General features: G+C 35.7%; 1 protein-coding gene across 3 annotated transcripts in view; it reads right to left on the bottom strand.

Annotated features, from left to right (window-relative positions):
* Positions 1–24,953, bottom strand: part of SCLT1 (sodium channel and clathrin linker 1) — a 231,976-nt gene that overhangs the window by 168,998 nt on the left and 38,025 nt on the right. For all 3 annotated transcript variants that reach the window (XR_005789878.1, XM_040474102.1, XM_040474107.1), the window contains exons 5-6: positions 18,615–18,670; positions 6,352–6,487 (exon numbers count right to left, since the gene is read on the bottom strand). Coding sequence is in view for 2 of the 3 variants with exons in the window: in XM_040474102.1 (XP_040330036.1) it covers positions 6,352–6,487; positions 18,615–18,670 (192 nt within the window). In the remaining variant the exon portion in view is untranslated. The remainder of the gene's footprint in view (positions 1–6,351; positions 6,488–18,614; positions 18,671–24,953) is intronic.

Raw genomic sequence — 24,953 nt, 5'->3', positions numbered from 1 at the left:
TTTTCCATTTGTTTGGATATTTTTCAATTTCTTTCATAAGCTTTCTATAGTTTTCAGCATACAGATCTTTTACCTCTTTGGTTAGGTTTATTCCTAAGTATTTTATGGTTTTTGGTGTAGTTGTAAATGGGATTGATTCCCTGATTTCTCCTTCTGTTGCTTCATTATTGGTGTATAGAAATGCAACCGACTTCTGCACATTGATTTTATATCCTGTGACTTTGCTGAATTCATGTATCAGCTTTAGCAGGTTTTTGGTGGAGTCTTGCAGATTTTCTATGTAGAGAATCATGTCATCTGTGAAGAGTGGAAGTTTGGCTTCTTTGCCAATTTGGATGCCTTTATTTGGCTTTGTTCTCTGATTGCTGAGGCTAGGACTTCCAACACTACACTGAACAACATTGGTGAGAGTGAACATCCCTGTTATTTCTGATCTCAGGGGGAAAGAGCTTGGTTTTTCTCCATTGAGGATGATATTAGCTGTGGTCTTTCCTATATGGCTTTTATGATGTTAAGATATGTTCCTTCTATCCCGAGTTTTGTGAGGGTTTTATCAAGAAAGGATGCCATGTTTTGTTGAATGCCTTTTCTGCATCTGTAGACAGGATCATATAGTTCTTATCCTTTCTTCTATTAATGTGGTGTATCACATTGATTGATTTGCAAATATTGAACCAACCCTGCAGCCTAGGAATGAATCCCACTTGTTCATGGTGAATAATTCTTTTAATGTACTATTGAGTTCGATTTGCTACCATCTTGTTGAGAATTTCTGCATCCAGGTTCATCAGGGATATTGGCCTGTCATTCTCCTTTTTAGTGGGGATTTTGGTTTTGGAATCAAGGTAAGGTAATGCTGACTTCATAGAATGAGTCTGCAAACTTTCTTTACATTTGTATTTTTTGGAACAGCTTGAGTAGAATGTCTGGTAGAATTCCCCTAGGAAGCCATCTGGCCCAGGACTCTTTTGTTGGGAGATTCTTGATAACCCATTCACTTCTTCACTGGTCTGTTCAAGTTCTCTATTTCTTCCCATTTGAGTTTTGGTAGTATATGAGTGTCTATGAATTTGTCCACTTCTTCCAGATTGTCCAGTTTATTGGCATATATAGTTTTTCATAGCATCATCTTACACTTGTACTTCTGTGGTGTTGGTTTTACTCTCTCCTCTTTTATTTGTGATTGTATCTATTTGGATCCCCTCTCTTTTCTTTTTGAAGTCTGGCTAGGGGGTTATCAATTTTTTTTATTCTTTCAAAAAGTCAGTTCTTACTTTCATTAATCTGTTTTACTGTTTTCTTTTGGATTCTATTTATTTCTGCTCTAATGTTTATTATTGCCCTTCTGCTGGCTTTGGGCTTTATTTGCTTCAGCTTTTCTAGGTGTAAGGTTAGGTTGTGTATTTGGGACCTTTCTGACTTCCTGAGATAGGCCTGAATTACAATGTATTTTCCTCTTAGGACTGCCTTTGCTGCATCCCAAAGGGTTTAGACTGTTGTGTTCTCATTTTCACTTGCTTTCACGTATTTTTAAGTTTCTTTTTAAATTTTGTTTAACCTATTCATTCTTAAGTAGCATGTTCTTTAACCTCCATGTATTTGGGGGCTTTCAAGTTTCATAGTGTTGTGATCTGAAAATATGCACGGTATGATCTCAATCTGTTTGTACCTTTTGAGGCTGTTTTGTGACCCAATATATGATCTATTTTGGAGAATGTTCCATTCTACACACTCGAGAAGAATGTGTATTCTGCTTTATTATGAAAAATTCTGAATATATCTGTTAAGTCCACCTGGTCCAATGTGTCATTCAGAGACATTGTTTCTGTACTGATTTTCTGCCTAGATAATCTGTCTATTGTTGTAAGTGGTGTATAAAAGTCTCTTACAATTACGGTGTTTATCAGTAAATTTGCTTCTGTTTGTGATTAATAGATTTATATAAGTGGGTGCTTCCACACTGGGGGCATATTTACAATTATTAAAACTTCTTGGTGCAGAGAACCTTTAATTATGATATAATGCCTTTTTTGATTTGTTACAGTCTTTCTTTTCAAATCTAGTTTGTCTGATGAGAGTATGGCTACTCTGGCTTTCTTTCAACGTCCATTAGCATGATAGATGGTTCTCCATCCCCTCACTTTCAAGGAGTCTCTTGTAGGCAGCATATTGATGGCTCTTGTTTTTTATCCATCTTGAAACCCTATGTCTTTTGATTGGGGCATTTAGTCCATTTACATTCAGAGTGATTGTTGAAAGATATGAATTTAGTGCCATTGTGTTTTCTGTAGATTTGATGTTCGTGGTGATATCCCTGGTCCTTCTGTAGTCTTTGCTGCTTTCCACACACACAGTACCCCTTAGGATCTCTTGTAGGCCTGGTCTAGTCATCACAAACTCCTCTAGTTTTCTTTTTGTCTGGAGAACTCTTTTTTTTCTCCCCTTCTATTCTGAATGACAGATTTGCTGGATAAAGGATTCTTGGCTGCATAATTTTCCTATCCAGCATGTTGAATATTTCCTGCCACTCCCTTCTGGCCTTCCAAGGTTCAGTGGACAAGTCTGCTACTACCCTTATGTGTCAACCCTTGTAGGCTAAGGATCGTTTGTCCTTAGCTGTTTTCAGAATTCTCTCTTTATCTTTGTATATTGCCAGAGTCACTAGGATATGTCATGGTGTTGACCTGTTCTTGTTGATTCTGAAGGGAGTTCTCTGTGCCTGTTGGACTTGGATGCCTGTTTCTTTCCCCAGATTAGGATAGTTTTCAGCTATAATTTGTTAAAATAAACCTGCCCCTTTCTCTCACTCTTCTTCTTCTGGAACTCCTATGATATGGACACTCGTTTCATTTCATGGAATCACTTAGGTCTCCAATTCTCCCCTCGTGATCTAGTAATTTCCTCCCCCCTGCCTTTTTCTTTTCAGCTTATTTTCCAAAATTTTATCTTCTATTTCACTTTGTCTCTCCTCTGCTTCTTCCATTCTCGCTGTCATTGTTTCTAGTTTATTTTGCATCTCAGTTATAGCATTTTTTAATTCATCATGACTAGTTCTTAGGTCTTTGATCTCTGCAACAAGAGTTTCTCTGGTGTCTTCTATGCTTTTTTCAAGCCCAGTTGTTAGTCTTATGACTGTTATTCTAAATTCTTGTTCAGATATATTACTTATATCTGTTTTGAACAATTCTCTGGCCTTGCTTTCTTCTTGAAGAAATCTTGAATTCTCTTTTGGGGAGAATTCCTCCGTTTTGTCATTTTGGCTAAGTTTCTGTGTTTTGTGTTTTAAAAGCTTCTTCTGTGTCCTGCACCTGAGTGTACTACTATATTAAAAAGGGGTCATACCCTATCCAGGCCTGGCACTCCAGGTATTTTTGGTATATGTGGTGTGCACTCTGTTGTACATTTTGGCTGCTCATCCTAGTGATCAGTACTGTGCAGAGCTCCTCTTTGCTTGTAGTGGCGGAATGTGTGGGCCTTCAACCAGATGTGCTTTAATGTTTTTGATGAAGTAACCAACTCACCCCCCAAAAAAGGAAAGAGGGTGGAAGTCTTATCCCATAAAAAGAGAAAAATGAAAAGGGAGAAAAGAAATCCAAATAGAGAATCAAAAAACTATAAGGCTAAATTCAGGGAGAGAGAGAGGAAAATAAAGAAGAAGAGAGAAGGTGGAAAAAGAACAGAATAAAAATGACTAATAATATATTATATATATATAATATATTATTATTTATACACACACACACATATATATATGTATATAAGAATTGACCAAAAACAAATCAGTAACTTTGAGCCTGATTCCAAAAGAAACATAAAAGAGGGAAGAGAAAGAAAAAGAAAAGAATAAGGAAAACAAACGGAAAAACAAACAAAAAGAAACACTTGTGTGTTGGTGCCGGGGACCAGTGGCTGTGCTGGTCTGGAGGAGAGGCCAGCTGTGTTGTATCAGTCAGTCTTCCTCCATTAAGTAAGCAGTTGCCATATGGGCAGAGTTTGGTGTAAGCTGGTCTCGCCTCCACTAGGGGCCACTGAGGTGCTCTCTTAAGTCCCACTGTGTTGGTGTTGGTGTTGGGGAGAAAAATGTCAACCCCCCAATCTCTCTTCCCTGGACTGGGTATCTCAACCCACACTGTTCAGGCAGTCCTCACAGAATAGTTAGGGGAGTCAGCTTGCCCTGACCCACAGTTCCTGCACCTTCTAAGTGCTCAGCTGGGATTCATAACCCAAAGTCTCAAAGGACCCAGCTCAGTGGGACTCCTTTCCCCCGTTCTGGAGTAGAGCCACCCGACCCTGCTGATTTAAAAGGCCTTTGGCTGGCACCTGCAGGGTCTCTTTTCCTTGGGGAGGCAATATACCGTATTCACAAAGTACTCCAAGAAGGGGACTGTTCTCTCCCAGTACTCCTCTGAGATTCTACACCATGCTATGTGCTTTGGAGCTGGCTTCCTCCTCCCCAGAAGCATGAGCCAAGGCTTCCAGCTTGGTTCCACAGAAAGCCACACACTTTTGAAATCTCCTTGTTTCAGCTTCTAAGGCTTTTTTGCGAAATAGAACCTGGTACTCTCCATATTTTTTGTTCCCCAGTCTGTGGTCCAGAGAAGTTTTCCTTTTGTGCTAATTTGACATTGGAATTTCACAGCCCCTCTCTTTCTCTCCCTTTTTTCTCTCCACAGAAGGGGTTCCCTCCCCTCTGTGCCTATGCCGTTTTATCTCCCCCAATTCACATACATGTACTTGGAATCTGCCAAGCTGTCTCCCTACAACTGTGGAGATACTTCTGCCACTCTGCATATCTATTTCCTGGATGTTCAAGTGATCTGACCGAAATAGAGCTATGTTTGAGGGACAAGGAAAATCCCAGTCCCCTTACTTCTCTGCCATCTTAACTTCTCCCTCTCCAATTTCTAGTTCTTGTTTTTCAGTTTTACTGAAGTATGATTGACAAATAATCATTGTATATACTTAAGGTATGTTAACAGAGGGTTGTTTTACGTATGGGCTACCACAATCTATTAAGGACTACTGAGAATTGTACATTGTGCATCAGCTTTTGCTACCTGGTTAGAAAGCATTCATAAGCTTCAATTAATTTTCATTCATTTCTATATAAATATTTAGAAATCCTGATAATACTAGTTTGAACAGAGTAAAGAGCACGTGGGGTGCCTGGGTGGCGCAGTCGGTTAAGCATCCGACTTCAGCCAGGTCCCGATCTCGCGGTCCGTGAGTTCGAGCCCCGCATCGGGCTCTGGGCTGATGGCTCAGAGCCTGGAGCCTGTTTCCGATTCTGTGTCTCCCTCTCTCTCTGCCCCTCCCCCGTTCATGCTCTGTCTCTCTCTGTCCCAAAAATAAATAAACGTTGAAAAAAAAAAAATTTTAAAGAGCACGCTTTTTCAAATTCCTTCCCTTTACACATTAAAAAAATAAAATCAGAGTTAAATACATGCTCCTTTATCAAGGTACATATAGTCTGCCTGATTAAATTCTCAATTTCACAAGTATAAAAATTTTAAAACCAAATTTCTAGGATATAAAAAAAGTGATTTTTCATGGACAACTATATAATCAAAATCACAATAAAGAATTTGTAATCTCCATTTATAAATGAGGAAACTGAGGCACGTAAGTAGAAAGTAGAATGAGATTCAAATCCATACAAGTTATGAGATGCCTAGAATAGAAAATTATAAATTAAAATTAAACTCCTTTATGTATAATCACAAAAATGTTCACTGTAGAAAACAGGATATATGTATGTATTATATATATATATATATATATATGTATACCAAATACATATATATACGTATACCAAATACATATATATACGTATACCAAATACATATATATACATATATATATATATATAACAAATACATACGTGTGTGTGTGTGTATATATATATATAAAACAAATATTTCAATTACTATGAGGGAGGACAAAAGGAGAGAAAGTAACTTGGAGAAGTATAATTTTGAAAAAATATAATTCTATGATCTTAGATAACTGAAGAGAACACAGTATGAAAATTAAACACAGAAAAATGAAAAATGTAAATTTAGGTGAGTGAATAATTTTAAAAATTTTCTTGGGAATTAAAATATTTTAATAAGACATAAAAATCACATCAAAAGCTTTATGATTCAATTAAAACATACATTTTGTAACTATATTTATAACAATTAGGGAGGGTATATATTATACGTTTTGTTAGCTGTTAAATGTATCTTGTAGAAAATCAGTATGTATTAATTTTGCTGTTCCACTATTATCATTCATAAATAATGATTAACAGAGATTTAAAAAATTCTGTTAATTCAGAATAAAATTTTAAAAATATATGTCACTCACTTGATTGGCTAGTTGTAATTGTTCTTGAAGATTCCTGACTGTTTCATCATCTGCATATATATCATTTCCCATATCTGTGCCAAAGGGAAGGGTCTCCAGTTGCTTTTCAACAGCATCTTTTAATTCACTGTGCAACCTTCAGAAAAGTTAACACAATAGTAATATAAATTCATTTTACTAGCAGTAATCACTTTCAGAATCAACTAAAAAAACATTTTGGTCAGAAATCATTCTTTAAAATGAAAGTTCTTCACACAAAAGTCATTTTTAAGTAGCCCTCAAAAATTAGAAGTTTTAATCACCATTAAATACTGCACTACAAGTGTAAAAATATAACAATTTCAAACGCACTAAATTGTCATAATTAATTCAAGCATAATTCAGTTTGTCCTAGAAAGATTAAATTTTTCAAACAGGTAAAATTCAGATATTACACCCTATTAATAGATGAAAAAGCCATTCAGAAATGTAAATACAACAATGGTTTCATCTAGTCAATTAAAAGGAAATGTGATATAAAATTCTGTAGAATTATTTATTTTTTCCATTGCATTTCATAAATCTCAGTTGACTTACTAGATCCAGTTAATAAACAGAATAAAATTGTTGCTGGTTATGAAATTAAGACTATTAGTAGAGGCACAGTATTCAGCTAGAGCATAACTCTGAAAGCCTTAAATTCAATTTTAATGTTAACATTAAAGTAAATTACACATATGTATTATGTTTTAAACAGCTACCAAAAAAAAGTTATAGAAAGGTACATCTAAAAAGACAGATTAAGTGTTTTATTTTAAAACCTAAGAGGAAGAAAAAAAAAACTGTAATATCGGAGAAACTGAAAACCCTTAACTCATACAATTATAAGCAGAAATGTCATTTATAATAAACATATCTCATGGCAAGTTTCCCAAAGAAACTGCATCCACCTATTTAAAATAAAGACAATTATCTACTGATATTAAAAAATCTCCATTGAAACTAGAAAACTTCAATTTAATATTTAGAATATATTTACTGAAAACAAAGTTCATCAAATACAGTTTGGATAATTTAGGAACAACAAGAAATTACTCCCTAAGGAAAGTACAGAATTTGCTAATTATTTCCTAGTTAAAAATTTTAAAAGTATTTAGAATTATCAATAACACAAAGGTTCATATTTTAAAATATTTCTAGTATTTTATGTTTTTCACTTTTATTCAATTTTTAACTCTAGTTCTAGTATAGTTAACAGTGTTATATTAGTTTCAGGTGTACAATACAGGAATTGAACAACTGCATACATTACTCAGTTCTCATCACAAGTGCACTCCTTAATCCCCATCATCTATTTCACCTATCCCCCCACCCATCTCCCCTCTGGTAACCACCAGTTTGTTCTCTATAGTTAAGGGTCTGTTTCTTGGTTTATCTCTTTTTCTCCCCACTGTTCATTTGTTTTGTTTCTTAAATTCCATGAGTGAAATCATACAGTATTTGTCTTTCTCTGACTCATTTCACTTAGCAACTCTAGCTCCATCCATGTCACTGCAAATGGCAAGATTTCATTCTTTTTTTATGGCTCAATAATATTACGTTGTCTTTATCTACAACATCGTTTTTATCCATTCATCTATGAATGGACACTTAGGCTGCTTCTATAATGTGGCTACAGTAAAAAATGCTACAATAAACACAGGATGCCGCATATTATCTTTTAGAATTAGCGTTTTTGTATTCTATGGGTAAATACCCAGTATTATTATTATTGGATGGTAGGGTAGTTCTATTTTTACTTTTTTGAGGAACTTCCATACGGTTTTCCACAGTTGCCGCACCAGCTTGTGCTCCCACCAACAGTGCACAAGGATTCCACATCACTGCCAGCACCTGTTTCTTGTATTTTTGATTTTAGCCATTCTGACAGGTATAAGGTGATATCTCATTGTAGTTTTGATTTGTATTTCCCTGATGATGGGTGATGTTGAGCCTCTTCAGATGTTGGGCATCTGTATGTCTTTTTTGAGGAAATATCTGTTAATGTTGTCTGCCCAGGTTTTTTTTTGTTTTTTGGGTTTTTTTTTTTTTGGCTTTTAGGTTTACTTATTTGAGAGAGAAAGAGAGAGTGAGCATGAGCAAGGGAGGGGCAGAGACAGAGAGAGGGAGTGAGAGAATCCCAAGCAGCCTCCACACTTACCACAAAGGCTGACGTGGGGCTCGATCTTGCAAACTGTGAGATTATGAACTGAGCCGAAATCAAGAGTCAGATGCTTAACAGACTGAGCCACCCAGATGCCCCAATATGTTGAAATTTAATATAATTACTACTATTTGGGGGCTTAAATCTACTATCTTAGTATTTGCTTCCAATGTGCCCTATTTTGATTTTCTCTCCTTTAATGCTTTCTTTTATTTTAAAAAATGTGTTTATTTTAGATGACTCTATTTATAAAAGACTTAATTGTTTAGCAGTTTTAGGTTCATAGCAAAAGTGAGCAGAAAGTACAGAGATTCCCTAATATATCCCTTGACCCCCTTGCCATGACCTCCCCCACTATCAACATTCCCCACCAGAGTGGTACATTTTTGCAACTGGTAAACCTACACTGACACCATTACCCAAAGTCTATAGTTTACATTATGGTTCACTCTTAGTATTATAAAACATTCTATAATGACGTGTATCCATCACTATAGCAGCTTACAGAACGGTTTCACTGCCCTAAAAATCCTATGTGCTCTGCCTTTTCATCCCTCTCTTCCTTCACTTCCCTCCCCGCAGCTCCTGGCAACCACTGATCATTTTATCATCTCCATAGTTTTGCCTTTTCTAGAACGTCATGTAGTTGGAATGATACAATATGTAGCCTTTTCAGACTGACTGCTTTCACTTAGTAATATGTTTAGGGTTCCTCCATATCCTCTCATAGCTTCATAGTTCATTTCTTAATATTGCTGAGTAATATTCCATAGGCTGGATGTACTACAGTTTATTTATCCATTCACCTATTGAAGGACATCTTGGTTGTTTCCAAGTTTTGGCGATTGTGAATAAAGGCAGTATAAACATTCATGTGCAGGTTTTTGTGTAGACATAAGTTTCCAATTCCTTTAGGTAAATACCAAGGAGTATGACTGCTGAATTGTTATAGTAAGATGATGTTTCATATTTTAAGAAACCACCAAATGGTCTTCCTAGGTGACTGTACATTTTGCTTTCCCACCAGCAATGACTAAGAGTTCCTGTTGTTCTATATTGGTTACTTTTTATTATTCTATTTTTCTACTTTATTAACTTGGCAGTTATATGATCCTTTACTTTCACGGTCTACCCTAGAGATTAAAACACACACAGAGAATTAACAAAACTCTAAAATAAATAAGTATTCTATTGCTTTTGGGCAATGCTGAAACCTGAGAATACCTTAACTGTATTTACCCTTTTCCCAAATTTATGATATTGCTGCTTTGTATTTTAATTCCCTACAAATACTTTAGAAACATTGTTTCAGAATAGTTAATGTGATATTCATTACACTTTCTCCCTTAGTTACCCTTTCCCCTCTTTTTGTAGAATATCCTTTTAGGATTTTAATTTTGCTACTGGTAATTTTTTCAATTTCTTTTCATCTGAAAATGTACTAATTTGACTTCTAGAAAAACATTTCACTAGATACATAATTCTAAACTAAGAGTCCTTCTTTCAGCACTTTGAAGATATTGCACTGTCTCCTGATTTCCATCATTTGTTGAGTAGTCAGTTTATGTCTTATTGCTATTTCTTTGAAGACAATTTTTCTGCTTTGAACATTTTTAAAAATGGTCTTTAAATTTGTATTTAATGTTATAGCCATGTATCTAGATATAGATTGTTTGCTTGTTTTTGTATTATCCAGCTTATGATACGTGCTGTTTCCTTACCCTGCAGATTGAGGTCTCTCTGTCCTCTCTTTCTCAGGCTTAAGTTATATGAATTTTAGTTTTCACTATTTCCCTTATGTCTCTTACATTATTTCCTGTATTTTTCTATCTCCTCGTCTCTGTGATCTTCACTCTATTTCCTTCAGACTTGGACTGTATTCCATTAATTCCCTCTTCAGTTATGTCTTACTTCATTACCATATGTTTTCAGTTCTGAATTTGTTTGGTTCCTTTTTTAGAGTTCCCTATCCCCTTATCAACATTCTCAAAATTTTGTCTGTTTTCACTGAACATATTAAGCATAGTTATTTTAAAGGCCAATCCTGTGGATTTTTTTATATTGTCTATTATTTATCATTGTTTAAAACTATGCTCTTTAAGATATGAGCCAGATATTACATGGGGAGATATTTTGAGGCCTAGCAATAATGTTATCTTCCTATAAAATGGTCTTCCTTTTTTTTTTTTTTCTTCTACATGTGGCTAGCGGCATTATCGATCTCTGAACAGAGATTCAGGTAATTCCAAGCTATGTTTTAGATCTTTTTAGGACTACTAGATTTTTGGGGTCACTCTTACTCATAGGGTACCCCAACCCAATGCCTGAAAGCTTACTGAGCCACTGAGCCTCTAATCTGATGGGCTCTGACTTTCCATTTGAATCTCTCTAGCTCTGTTAATTTGTTTCAAGCCCCATTTTTCAACCTTTGCCTACTCCAGGATAATGAGATATACCTATGAAGGCAGCTCCAAATGCAGGCTCATATCCCTGGATTTCATTATTTTCCTGGTCCTTCCCTAGAATTCTCTAATGAGTTCATTTAAACAGATCTGACTGTTGTCAAATATCTGTCCCAATTTCCTAGTTTTTGTCTAGAATTTCTAGTTTTTGTCAGAAGGAGTCTGATTTACCTAGTCTGCCATCATTGTAAACAAAAATCTCTAGTTCATTTATTTTCAATTTTATTTTTCAATTAATTACAAATGTTCTGAGTACTAGTTTGGCTGCATTTCACTAGTTTGATATGTTGTTCATTTTAAGAAGTTTTTAATTTTTTTAATTCTTTTCATCTCAGGAGTTAGCTGAAAACGTAGTTAAAAATTATTTGTGCCTGTTTTTTGTTATTTCAAACTTTAGGTGTGATTTATGACTCTTTAAATTTGTATCTGTGTACACGATGAGTAGGGTTTGCAGTCCATGTCTATGTTTACAAAAGTTTCATAGGCCTTTGAAAACAAGAGTATATTCTTGTCGGTTGAAATGAGTGCATACAAACATATAACCACATCCTCAAACTTATTATTTGTTCTTTCCTCTATAGCCTTATGCTTATTTTTATCCTACAGACTTATTTTTGTCCTTATTTTCTTTGAAAGATAATTGTAATAATACATTTGTAAATGCTTATTAAATGAATTTTATCTAATTCTCCAAAGATATTAGAAATATAACTGAGAAAATAAACTATTTAATTACCACAGATTTAAGGAATTAATCTTTTTCAAAGCATTCCTTTTTTATGTTTTTTGAAAGTTAGACACTAATAATTATGTTCAACAAACATTTGAAGGGGTATTACATAGAAGATAGTAAGAGTTCTGGTTCTCATTGTATTTATTCAAATATATAATAATTAAGTCAAAATGTAAGAGCCTGAGGGCAATAAAAAGAAGAAAGTTCCATTATTTTGGACAGCTTGATAGTAAGAAGAGAAATCATACAAAGCTTTGTGGAGGTAAACAATATTATCCTTATTATTAATAACTAGTAGCATTCACTTTTTCTGCTGCCACCACTTATTAGTTGATCTCTACTTTCTAGTGCAATTTCTAGAAAAAGCCAATCTTACTGGTTTAGCTAGTTGCAAAACTGATTTGCTGAGGGAACAGGTAAATATGCCACAGTTAGGAAGCTGGACAATCAGGAAGCAACTATACTTACTGCTGGTTCCAAGATCACACATTCTTAGATGAGATCCTGGGATTAGGATTACTGCCAGTTAGGATAACCTGCAGAACACCATGCTTTAGCTTCAACAGAAGTAGCTGCCCAGAATTATCGGCTCTAGAGCTACTCGACACTTGTTAGATTCTCAACCACAAAAACAGACCTCAGATACTGCTTCTCTTCCTACTTATCTCCTAATTTAGATCTCTTACAAGTACTTATTGTTAGCAGAACCTAATTCATATCCTGAACTAGATTTCAGTTTTCCAGCCTCTTGCACTACAGGAATACACACTTAAAAGAGGTTGGAACAGCCAATCTATATCATAGCTGCCATTACTTACTATGACTGCGCAATTTAATTAAATATGACCCAAAGTGATACACTTAACATATAAAAGAGTTGTTTTTTCCCCCCCATGAAACCTGGACTGAAAATAAAAGGCTCAATGAAGATGAGTCATTAAAGAACTGCTAGTGAATTAAGGTAAGTAAAATAACTACAAAAACTCAGGAAAATTATAAAATCACAGAAGATCAAAAGATCAAAGGGATCTCTAAGTTTTTACTCTTCAAAGAAACAAACTGAGAATTATAAAGAATGCATTTTATAGTTTATGCATAAAAGATGCTAAAGCACTGTTCAACAGTATTATGTATACAGTAGTAAATAGAAAAAACAAGGGTCTTGCTCTTGTGAAGGATACATTTTACTAGATAAGACAAAAAATAAGGAAGCGAATAAATAATTTCAAGTAGTAATAGGTGCCAAAAATAAAATAAAATTATATTAGAGAAAAAAGAAAAGGGAAGAGCATAGAAACAGCTAGATAATGTGGTCAGGGAATGTTTTCCTGATTAAAAAAACCTGAACAAAGGGAAGGAGACAGTGCCATGCAGATCTGAAGAAGAGCATTCTAGGCAGAAGAAACGGGTAAGGTGTACTGTTAGAAACTGGTTTGCCAGGTTTAAGGAAGCCAAGTACGAAGGCTGGCATGACTAGAGATTAGTACTCAAAGGAAACTGTGGTAAGAGTGTATGTATGTACACATAAGTATACAAAAACAAACTCAGTTATAAAAACAGATATAGAGAAAAAAGAGACATAGCTCTGACTTTATGAGATTCAAAACCTAAATTTAAAACTTTATTAGGCTTAGGATTTGGCAAACTTCTGGGGATGGTCTTCCTTACAGTGCCTCAAGTAGCACAAGAGCACCAGTATTTACCATGTAATCCCAGAGATTTTTCTTTCTCTCGTTCAAAAATAGATCAAATATATTCATCTTCTGCTATTAGAAAAATGAACCAAGTTTTAGGGTTGAGAATACCATTTTTTTGGACTACTAGTAAAAAATAATGGCTTCATTATTGCTTTTATAAACACATAAATTTCTCAAGTTTCAAAAAAACATTTAACATGTGCTCATAGGATACTGTCAACATTCATGAATGAGATGATTAGGGAAGTTGAAATCAAATTTAAAACCATACCTCTGATGTATTATTAGTCAACTATCAGTAGTCAAATTATGAGAACAAATCGATGAAAATAAGCATAAAAAACAATTCCATTTTATAATGCTATTGAAATCTTCTATATCACATATTGATAATTATAATCTTAAAAATGATAAAAATCAGACTACCAGAAAATAAAAACAGTAAAATAAATAATATGCTCAATATCATTGGTTTTAATTTATTAAATAATAACTTTGTATTTCTTCCTGTTGAAGTTTTAAGTTCTAAAGCTACATTTACACCTAAATAAAAACGCAAAGACCATTTTAAATTTCAAAAAAGACTGTTGCATTAAAGACCAGATAACAGAAAGTTTGCAGTGAAATATCACTACATGTACCAAAGAATAGTCAACTTTTTCTGTAAAGGGCCAGACAGTAAATGTTTTAGACTCTGTGTGCCATTCACTCTCTGTTGCAACAATTCACCTCCACCAGCACAGAGCAAAAGTTGCCACAGACACAATGAATGAGTGTGGCTGTGAGCCAATAAACTTTTATTTACAAATAGAGGCAGCAGGCTAAATCTGGTCCATAGGCTGATGTAGTTTGTGAATCCCTGACAAATGCAATTAAGTCTCTATATCAGTTAGTGTTTTTGTCTGTTTTATCACTGATGTATTCACTTGATGTACTGACCTGATTAGTACCTGGTACTTACTAAGTACTCAATAAATACTTGTAAGTGAATGAATGAATGAATGAATGAATGAATGAATGTTTTATTTCCTTATCTAATATCAAATTGGAAGGGTAAGTGGTTCCAGATTTGTTTCAGCAGTTCAATAATATAATAAGGATCAAAGGTTTTCTCATTTTTCCCTTCTTCCAATCTTCACATCTACCCCCATGGTTACAAAAATGGCGATACCAGCCAGCTTCACATATCACTTTTAAAAATAACATGCAGCAGGAGGGAGGTAAAGCTTTCTTCTTGCCTGCCTCTCTTTTTATCAGGGAGAAAATTCTTTCCCAGAAGCTCTACAACAGACTTTCCCTTATACTTCACTGGTTAAAAGTAGGGTTACATATTCATTCCCAGACCAATCTCTGGCAAAAAGAAAATCAAACTAGTTTGAATAAAAGTTTAATAAAAGACTTATCACTTTAAAAATAAAATACTTAAATAAAAGACTTATCACTTAAAATTATGGAAGCAGTTAATTTCCCCTGAGCAAAATGACAGTGGAAGAAAATCAGAGTTAAATGAATGAAAGAAGAAAAACCGGCTCTTATGTAGGTAACAAATGATGTCTTCCATGCCCTGAATAATAACAAATAATAAAAATTAGTATTTAGAAACTTAGAAATTTAAAAATTAGTATTTAGTATTTAGAAAAATTAGTATTTAAAAAACGTAATTTTTTAAAATGCTGTACATATCTCTCCATTTAATTATCTTACCAAATTTTCTTCCTCTGTTAAGTTTTGAGGAGAAAAGATGGAATTAGAGAAAAAAGGAGGATAAAACAAACAACACTATATTCTCAACATGAACTAAATTTCAAGGAAGACTTAAAAATGGAAGGGAGGAAAATAAAATATTTTTTCACCTCTCTCTTAGCCTGATTTTAAATGACTTCATTATTTCCTATTTGTAGTCAATTCCCAGAAAACATACATCCACATAAAAATGTAAATATTAAAATGTTTCCAAAACTCAATAACATAGAATTGCATACTATTATACAATCCATGTCATTGCCAGCTTCTATTATTCAGAACTGACCATGTATGAATATTTAAATATTTTCCTTAAAAGTGATAAACTCTCTTGATTTTGCAGCCCTTAATTGCAATACATAATTGAAAGTAAGATGTTGCCCTAAAAACGTAAGTAAAATTCACTTTAAAACTTGATAGCATTTTCAAATTACTAAAAGTGCCTTTTTAATAAGCTCAGAATCTATTTTTCCCACTTTCCTATTGTACTAGGAATAAATACATTCATGAGACACAACCACGTTACTGTTAAATAGGTGAAGGCAGATTTTTAAAAGACTAGCTTAAAAAGACCTGGACATGAAAGGAAGTTAAATATGTTGAGTCAAATATAGGAAAAAGGATGATCTCAACCATATAATACACCTTGTCTATCCCAAGTACATTAAAATACAAGATTAATCTACATACATTGGTGATTCAAAAATCTTAGCAATGTCCTTTATTAGGAATAAAGGATTAAATAGCATCGCTTATTTAATAACTTTTTTGAGAAAGAATAGTAAACCATAAAAAGTTAAAATTAGAAAAACTTTTCTATGGGAAAAAACACAAATGAGGAAAACTGAAAACCCAATTAAAAGATTTATGTTACACTTTGGCAAACATTGCTGGCTTAAACATATGACGCTTTCAGAAATTAGAAGAGAGGAGAAATAGTGAAAACGTATTTTTTAAAATGTAAGGTAGAAGGTGACAAAATAGTCATAAGACATACGAATTCTGTGGGAGTTCTAGATTATTCTTGAGAGCAACATGCTTTAAAATAAATTAACAAAACTAAAAGAAAAGTGCTATATAATCTAGCAAAATGCAAACAAAAGAAAGTTAACTTTTAAAAAGCCCATGCTTTAAATGAATTTGGAACTAAAAAATTTTCATTTCTTTACTTTTTGGTCTAGTTACACAAGTTAACAACAAAAGATCTATCAGATTTCAGCCCAGGTGCATGATCTTTAAAAGTTAAAGTTATGGGGCGCCTGGGTGGCTCGGTCGGTTAAGCGCCAGACTTCGGCTCAGGTCATGATCTCACGGTCCGTGAGTTCGAGCCTCGCGTCGGGCTCTGTGCTGACAGCTCAGAGCCTGGAGCCTGTTTCCGATTCTGTGTCTCCCCCTCTCTCTGCCCCTCCCCTGTTCATGCTCTGTCTCCCTCTGTCTCAAAAATAAATAAACGTTAAAAAAAATTAAAAAAAAATAAAATAAAAGTTAAAGTTAATGGGGCGCCTGGGTGGCTCTGCTGGTTAAGTGGCCGACTTAGGCCCAGGTCCTGATCTCATGGTTCATGAGTTCGAGCCCTGTGTTGGGCTCTGTGCTGACAGCTCAGGGCCTAGAGCCTGCTTCGGATTCTGTGTCTCCCTCTCTCTCGGCCCTTCCCCCCATGCATGCTCTGTCTCCTTCTCAAAAATAAGTAAACATTAAAAAAAAAATTTTTTTTTTAAGTTACAGTTAAGAAACTTGGGGTAGAATAAAACTTTAAATATTTTTAGCCAAAAATACGGGATCTTTATGATCATAGGCTAAGAGAGGATCTATTAGAGACACAAAGAACAACCATTAGAAAAAAGATGGACAGATTCAATTACCTTAGAATTAAAAACAAAATAGAAAATTCTGTTTATCAAACATATCAGAACCTGGGAATATATCTATGAAAATACCTATCATCTAGCATGTTGTATGGTACTGTGGCAACATTCATTCCCATTCCTTTCCATATTCCAGTCTCTATCACAGAGGCTGAAAGTCCAAAACTACAGTTCTCAGAGGTCCTTATAGCTGGAGCTGTGGGTGGGATTAAAGTATCACCAGTGAGAAGCACTTGAGGGGGATATGGAAGACAGAAGAGAGCTGAGAACATTTTTCTATTGGTAAGACAGCACGCAAAACTGGATAGACATGAGTGTCACTTATAGTCAATACCCCGTGCCTCACTTTCCAATGTCAAGTCTCCAGTTTTATGGAAATGATGCTGTAGGAGTAGCAACAGAGATGGTGGCAGCACCAAAAATTCCTGACTTCAGGATCATAGCTCCTAAATACGATCCTAAAGCTAGTGATCTAGTACCAAATGTTAAGTGATTGAATCCCTTCCTGAAATTTCTAGTGGTTATGGTTTACAGTATTGTTACTGCATTCACACAGATTGGCATACCAACAAATATTCAGAATACAGATTATATAAAGTGCTTTGACAATTTAATAAGGAAAAGATAAATAGAAAATGGGAAAAAGAAATGAAAAAGCATTTCATGAGAAAACAACACTACATGGGTAAATAAACATATGAAAAATGGTTAACCATATTAGTATTCAGGGAAATGTTAAATTATAACCACAGTAAAAAACAAGCTAAGACTCAAAATAACAAAAATTAAGAAACTTGGTAAGACTAAGTGCTGATAAAAAGATATAGATCAATAAGAACTCATAAATATCACAGGTGGGAATGTAAATTGGCACAGCCACTTTGGAAATTGGCATTACACTGTAAAAATGAATATTTCGTAATCTATGATCCAGAAATTTTATCCCTTGAAACTCTCGTACTTGTTTGTGCATGATACTGAGTGGGGAAAAAAAAGTCCCAGAAGACTAAATGATACAATTTTAATACAGCTTAAAAAAACCCCAGAAAACTAAATAATCTATCGTTAGGGACACAGACACCTATAACAAAATTTAAAAACCAAGGGAATGATAAACACAAAATTCAACGAAGTGTTCTCTCTGGCAGAGGGAAAGAGAGGAATGGGATAGGGCAAGAAAACATGGGTAGATGTACCAGTATTGCTAACCTTTTTAGCTCTTAACTAGATGGTGGATTGAAGGTTTTTATCAGTATGTTTTGGAACATACATGATTATTATAAACTGTACTGTTAATGATTGCTAGTATGTATAAAGTACTTATTACATACTCTATTTTCCTTTACAGTCAGCCCTATGAAATAGGTTATCTCCAATTTATAGATAAGAAAACTAAAGCACAAAAAGGTTAAGTAACTGTCCAAAGTCACAAAAGTAGTAAGTAATGGACCTGGGAGTGAAACAGGAAATCAGGCTCCAGAGTCTTCACTCATAACCAGTATACTACATGAATAAAATATTAAATAACAACAATAAATATTATCTAGGATAACAATAAAAGAATTAAATTAATTTATTTACCTTTCATTTTCCTTGATGACATTTTCAAGTTGTAGTTTCATCTCACCCATCTGTTTCTGAAAGATTAAAATATGGTCATAGCAATACATTTTGCAGACAGTTCTCTATTCAGTAATGCATTCAAATACAAGCAGACTCTATGACACTAGTCTACTGATAAGAAACAATGATTCTTTACTTCTAACAAGTGCTTGTAAATATGGATATTTTAATGATACTTGGAACATAATAAAACATTCATTTTGAAATAAAGAGAAATATTTATATGACACAAGAAATATTTATAAATGTAACCCTATGATTTATAGATGTTCACATATATATTCCTCAGTATGTCACTATAACAAATGCCAGATTCGTTTATCTTAATTCACTGAATATAGTTTATCTTAATTCAGTTTAGATGAAGCCCATAGAAGAGCTTACATTTGGAAAAGTATAATGTTAATAGTGAAAAAAAAAAAACCAGAGATCTTTTTAGCAGTAATTCACTTAGTCTCTTATTCACCACCACCATTAACTGTCTAAACTCTCCAGACAATACAAGGTTGCTATGGTAAACCCATATGGTCACTAACAAATACTTTAATGGGAAAAATGGTTAAAAAAATCACTAATTAAAATACAAGAATAAAATATATATTGTAAAGAGGAGATTGGTATGATTAATTCTCTTTGAGGAGATAAAGGGATTGTAAAATTTCAACAGGAAGGAAAGGCATTTCAAGTAGGGAAAAATATGCGTAAAAGCAGAGTCAAAAAGTATTAGATAACACAGGAATAGTAGTCAGCTCTCAGTGAGAGTAAATAGGCAAGGGGAGAGTAGGAAGGAGGCCATGTAAAATCGCACTTAAACTGCAATCAACTCATGATATGTCCATTAGTCTTGATTGGGTATCCTAGGCTAAAGAAGAGAAGCAAAGCCTGGAGTGAACCTGGTAAGGGAAGGGTAGAACAGGCAATGCTCTAAGCCCTTTTGTCTCCCTTTCAACCAAAGAAGCTCAAGGCAGCTTGGTCTAGGAAATCAGTAACAGCCAACTCTAAACACAATTCTGGCTTTGGGAAAGGTGAATCTTTCCAGGTCCTTGTTGTGAATGAATCATAATTAAGCCAAAATGAATGAATTCACGATCAGATGACTGAGAAATGACCATACATAGAGCAATGATGCAATGAAAGAAAATTAGAAAGGCAGACAGCAGGTCTTGAATGCCATACTAACAGATTTGGATTTTACTGTAGCAATTATTCTGATGTCATTTTTTTTTTTTTTTTACAAAAAGTGATTTTGCACAATCTTGCAAGATATTTGAAAGTTGCAAAAATGTTTATCTTGAAAAAATATTTACTCAAATTACCCAAATAATTAGAATATATATGCAATAGCCAGGATTAAATGTGAATCATTATGGTCACACTAAACATTCTTTACTATACAATATTTCAAAATATATTTAATAGTTGAAACAAAATCTCAGCAATAGCATCAAATATTCCCTTATTTACATTTTTCGAAGAAAGTCTTTCATATAGAGAATTATAGTCACACTTTTCTTGCTTACAAGAATAAACTATGTTTTTAGTGGGTCAATAAATCCTAAGAACTAGTTCTAATCAGTAATATCTATGTGAGCAACTGTTCTTAGAAGTAGCAGCCAGTATCTTTTCTCCTCAAAAGTATCAACTACTCTTGTTATAGACCCTTGCTTGGGCTCTTTGCTAGTTTCCTCTCTCTTGTAATTAATTCAATAATCACTCTAAGATTGAGAATGCTAAATGGAAAAATGAAGCTAAACACCTTAGTAACATAGCTGATTAAAGATATATATGAATCAAACTATTAAAAAATTAAAACTTTAATTCAAGATAACTAGCTATCCCATTTTATAACAAACCACATAATAGATCATTAGAGCAATTCTGAGAGTAAATTCAGCAGAAAATTTAAACTCACTAGCCCTAAAAATAAAAGTAAAATGCCATTTGTGCAGAGGAGAGCTTTCTGTTGCTCTTTGTCAGTTAGAAAGATTAAAAGACATCTATGGTTGGTTCAAATTTAAATGACTGCAGGCTCAAAAAAAAAAAAAAAAAAAGGACATAGTACAGACTTGGAAAGCACCTATTTAACTTATCATAAAACAGGAACCGCAATTTAAAGAAATGCTTGTTGGAGAGGAAGATGGCGGCTTAGGAGGACACTGGGCTCACCGCGCGTCCTGCTGATCACTTAGATTCCACCGATACCTGCCTAAATAACCCAGAAAACCACCAGAGGATTAGCAGAACGGAGTCGCCGGAGCCAAGCGCAGACGAGAGGCCCACGGAAGAGGGTAGGAAGGGCGGCGAGGCGGAGCGCGCTCCACGGACTGGCGGGAGGGAGCCGGGGTGGAGGGGCGGCTCGCCGGCCAAGCAGAGCCCCCAAGTCTGGCTTGCAAAAAGCGGAGGGGCCTGACAGACTGTGTTCCGACAGCAAGCGCGACTTAGCGGCTGGGAGGTCATAAGTTAACAGCTCTGCTCAGAAAGCGGGAAGGCTGGAGGACAAAGGGAAGGAAAGCTGCTGAGCTCCCGGACGACAGAATTCAGTTTGGTGGGGAACAAAGGCGCTCGCCAGCGCCATCTTCCCCGCCCATCCCCCAGCCAAAATCCCAAAGAGAACCAGTTCCTGCCAGGGAACTTGCTCGCTCCGCGCAAACACCCAACTCTGCGCTTCTGCAGAGCCAAACCTCCGGCAGCGGATCTGACTCCCTGCTGCTGCCACAGGGCCCCTCCTGAAGTGGATCACCTAAGAGAAGCAAGCTAAGCCTGCCCCTCCTGCCCCTGTGCACCTTGCCTACCCACCCCAGCTAAGACGCCAGATCCCCAGCATCACAAGCCTGGCAGTGTGCAAGTAGCCCAGACAGGCCACCCCACCCCACAGTGAATCCCGCCCCTAGGAGAGGGGAAGAGAAGGCACACACCAGTCTGACTGTGGCCCCAGCGGTGGGCTGGGGGCAGACATCAGGTCTGACTGCGGCTCCGCCCACCAACTCCAGTTATACACCACAGCACAGGGGAAGTGCCCTGCAGGTCCTCACCACGCCAGGGACTATCCAAAATGACCAAGCGCAAGAATTCCCCTCAGAAGAATCTCCAGGAAATAACAGCTAATGAGCTGATCAAAAAGGATTTAAATAATATAACAGAAAGTGAATTTAGAATAATAGTCATAAAATTAATCGCTGGGCTTGAAAACAGTATAGCTGACAGCAGAGAATCTCTTGCTACAGAGATCAAGGGACTAAGGAACAGTCACGAGGAGCTGAAAAACGCTTTAAATGAAATGCATAACAAAATGGAAACCACCACAGCTCGGATTGAAGAGGCAGAGGAGAGAATAGGTGAACTAGAAGATAAAGTTATGGAAAAAGAGGAAGCTGAGAAAAAGAGAGATAAAAAAATCCAGGAGTATGAGGGGAAAATTAGAGAACTAACTGATGCACTAAAAAGAAATAATATACGCATCATTGGTATACCAGAGGAGGAAGAGAGAGGGAAAGGTGCTGAAGGGGTACTTGAAGAAATAATAGCTGAGAACTTCCCTGAAGTGGGGAAGGAAAAAGGCATTGAAATCCAAGAGGCACAGAGAACTCCCTTCAGACGTAACTTGAATCGATCCTCTGCACGACATATCATAGTGAAACTGGCAAAATACAAGGATAAAGAGAAAATTCTGAAAGCAGCAAGGGGTAAACGTGCCCTCACATATAAAGGGAGACCTATAAGACTCGTGACTGATCTCTCTTTTGAAACTTGGCAGGCCAGAAAGAGTTGGCACGAGATTTTCAGTTTGCTAGACAGAAAAAATATGCAGCCGAGAATCCTTTATCCAGCAAGCCTGTCATTTAGATTAGAAGGAGAGATAAAGGTCTTCCCAAACAAACAAAAACTGAAGGAATTTGTCACCACTAAACCAGCCCTACAAGAGATCCTAAGGGGGACCCTGTGAGACAAAGTACCAGAGACATCACTACAAGCATAAAACATACAGACATCACAATGACTCTAAACCCATATCTTTCTATAATAACACTGAATGTAAATGGATTAAATGCGCCAACCAAAAGACATAGGGTATCAGAATGGATAAAAAAACAAGACCCATCTATTTGCTGTCTACAAGAGACTCATTTTAGACCTGAGGACACCTTTAGATTGAGAGTGAGAGGATGGAGAACTATTTATCATGCTACTGGAAGCCAAAAGAAAGCTGGAGTAGCCATACTTATATCAGACAAACTAGACTTTCAATTAAAGGCTGTAACAAGAGATGAAGAAGGACATTATATAATAGTGACAGGGTCTATCCATCAGGAAGAGCTAACAATTATAAATGTCTATGCGCCGAATACTGGAGCGCCCAAATATATAAAACAATTACTCATAAACACAAGCAACCTTATTGATAAGAATGTGGTAATTGCAGGGGACTTTAACACCCCACTTACAGAAATGGATAGATCATCTAGACACACGGTCAATAAAGAAACAAGGGCCCTGAATGAGACATTGGATCAGATGGACTTGACAGATATATTTAGAACTCTGCATCCCAAAGAAACAGAATATACTTTCTTCTCGAGTGCACATGGAACATTCTCCAAGATAGATCATATACTGGGTCACAAAACAGCCCTTCATAAGTTTACAAGAATTGAAATCATACCATGCATACTTTCAGACCACAATGCTATGAAGCTTGAAATCAACCACAGAAAAAAGTCTGGAAAACCTCCAAAAGCATGGAGGTTAAAGAACACCCTACCAACGAATGAGTGGGTCAACCAGGCAATTCGAGAAGAAATTAAAAAATATATGGAAACAAACGAAAATGAAAATACAACAATCCAAACGCTTTGGGATGCAGCGAAGGCAGTCCTGAGAGGAAAATACATTGCAATCCAGGCCTATCTCAAGAAACAAGAAAATCCCAAATACAAAATCTAACAGCACACCTAAAGGAAATAGAAGCAGAACAGCAAAGGCAGCCTAAACCCAGCAGAAGAAGAGAAATAATAAAGATCAGAGCAGAAATAAACAATATAGAATCTAAAAAAACTGTAGAGCAGATCAACGAAACCAAGAGTTGGTTTTTTGAAAAAATAAACAAAATTGACAAACCTCTAGCCAGGCTTCTCAAAAAGAAACGGGAGATGACCCAAATAGATAAAATCATGAATGAAAATGGAATTATTACAACCAATCCCTCAGAGATACAAACAATTATCAGGGAATACTATGAAAAATTATATGGCAACAAATTGGACAACCTGGAAGAAATGGACAAATTCCTGAACACCCACACTCTTCCAAAACTCAATCAGGAGGAAATAGAAAGCTTGAACAGACCCATCACCAGCGAAGAAATTGAATCGGTTATCAAAAATCTCCCAACAAATAAGAGTCCAGGACCAGATGGCTTCCCAGGGGAGTTCTACCAGACGTTTAAAGCAGAGATAATACCTATCCTTCTCAAGCTATTCCAAGAAATAGAAAGGGAAGGAAAACTTCCAGACTCATTCTATGAAGCCAGTATTACTTTGATTCCTAAACCAGACAGAGACCCAGTAAAAAAAGAGAACTACAGGCCAATATCCCTGATAAATACGGATGCCAAAATTCTCAATAAGATACTAGCAAATCGAATTCAACGGCATATAAAAAGAATTGTTCACCATGATCAAGTGGGATTCATTCCTGGGATGCAGGGCTGGTTCAACATTCGCAAATCAATCAACGTGATACATCACATTAACAAAAAAAAAGAGAAAAACCATATGATCCTGTCAATCGATGCAGAAAAGGCCTTTGACAAAATCCAGCACCCTTTCTTAATAAAAACCCTTGAGAAAGTCGGGATAGAAGGAACATACTTAAAGATCATAAAAGCCATTTATGAAAAGCCCACAGCTAACATCATCCTCAACGGGGAAAAACTGAGAGCTTTTTCCCTGAGATCAGGAACACGACAGGGATGCCCACTCTCACCGCTGTTGTTTAACATAGTGCTGGAAGTTCTAGCATCAGCAATCAGACAACAAAAGGAAATCAAAGGCATCCAAATTGGCAAAGATGAAGTCAAGCTTTCGCTTTTTGCAGATGACATGATATTATACATGGAAAATCCGACAGACTCCACCAAAAGTCTGCTAGAACTGATACATGAATTCAGCAAAGTTGCAGGATACAAAATCAATGTACAGAAATCAGTTGCATTCGTATACACTAACAATGAAGTAACAGAAAGACAAATAAGGAAACTGATCCCATTCACAATTGCACCAAGAAGCATAAAATACCTAG

This window comes from Herpailurus yagouaroundi, unplaced genomic scaffold (genome assembly GCF_014898765.1).
Source record: "Herpailurus yagouaroundi ecotype Mexico unplaced genomic scaffold, PumYag 28, whole genome shotgun sequence".
In the NCBI taxonomy this organism is placed as follows: Eukaryota; Metazoa; Chordata; class Mammalia; order Carnivora; family Felidae; genus Herpailurus; species Herpailurus yagouaroundi.
Note: the sequence above shows the minus strand (reverse complement) of the source record. Positions and strands in the feature narration are given on the sequence as shown.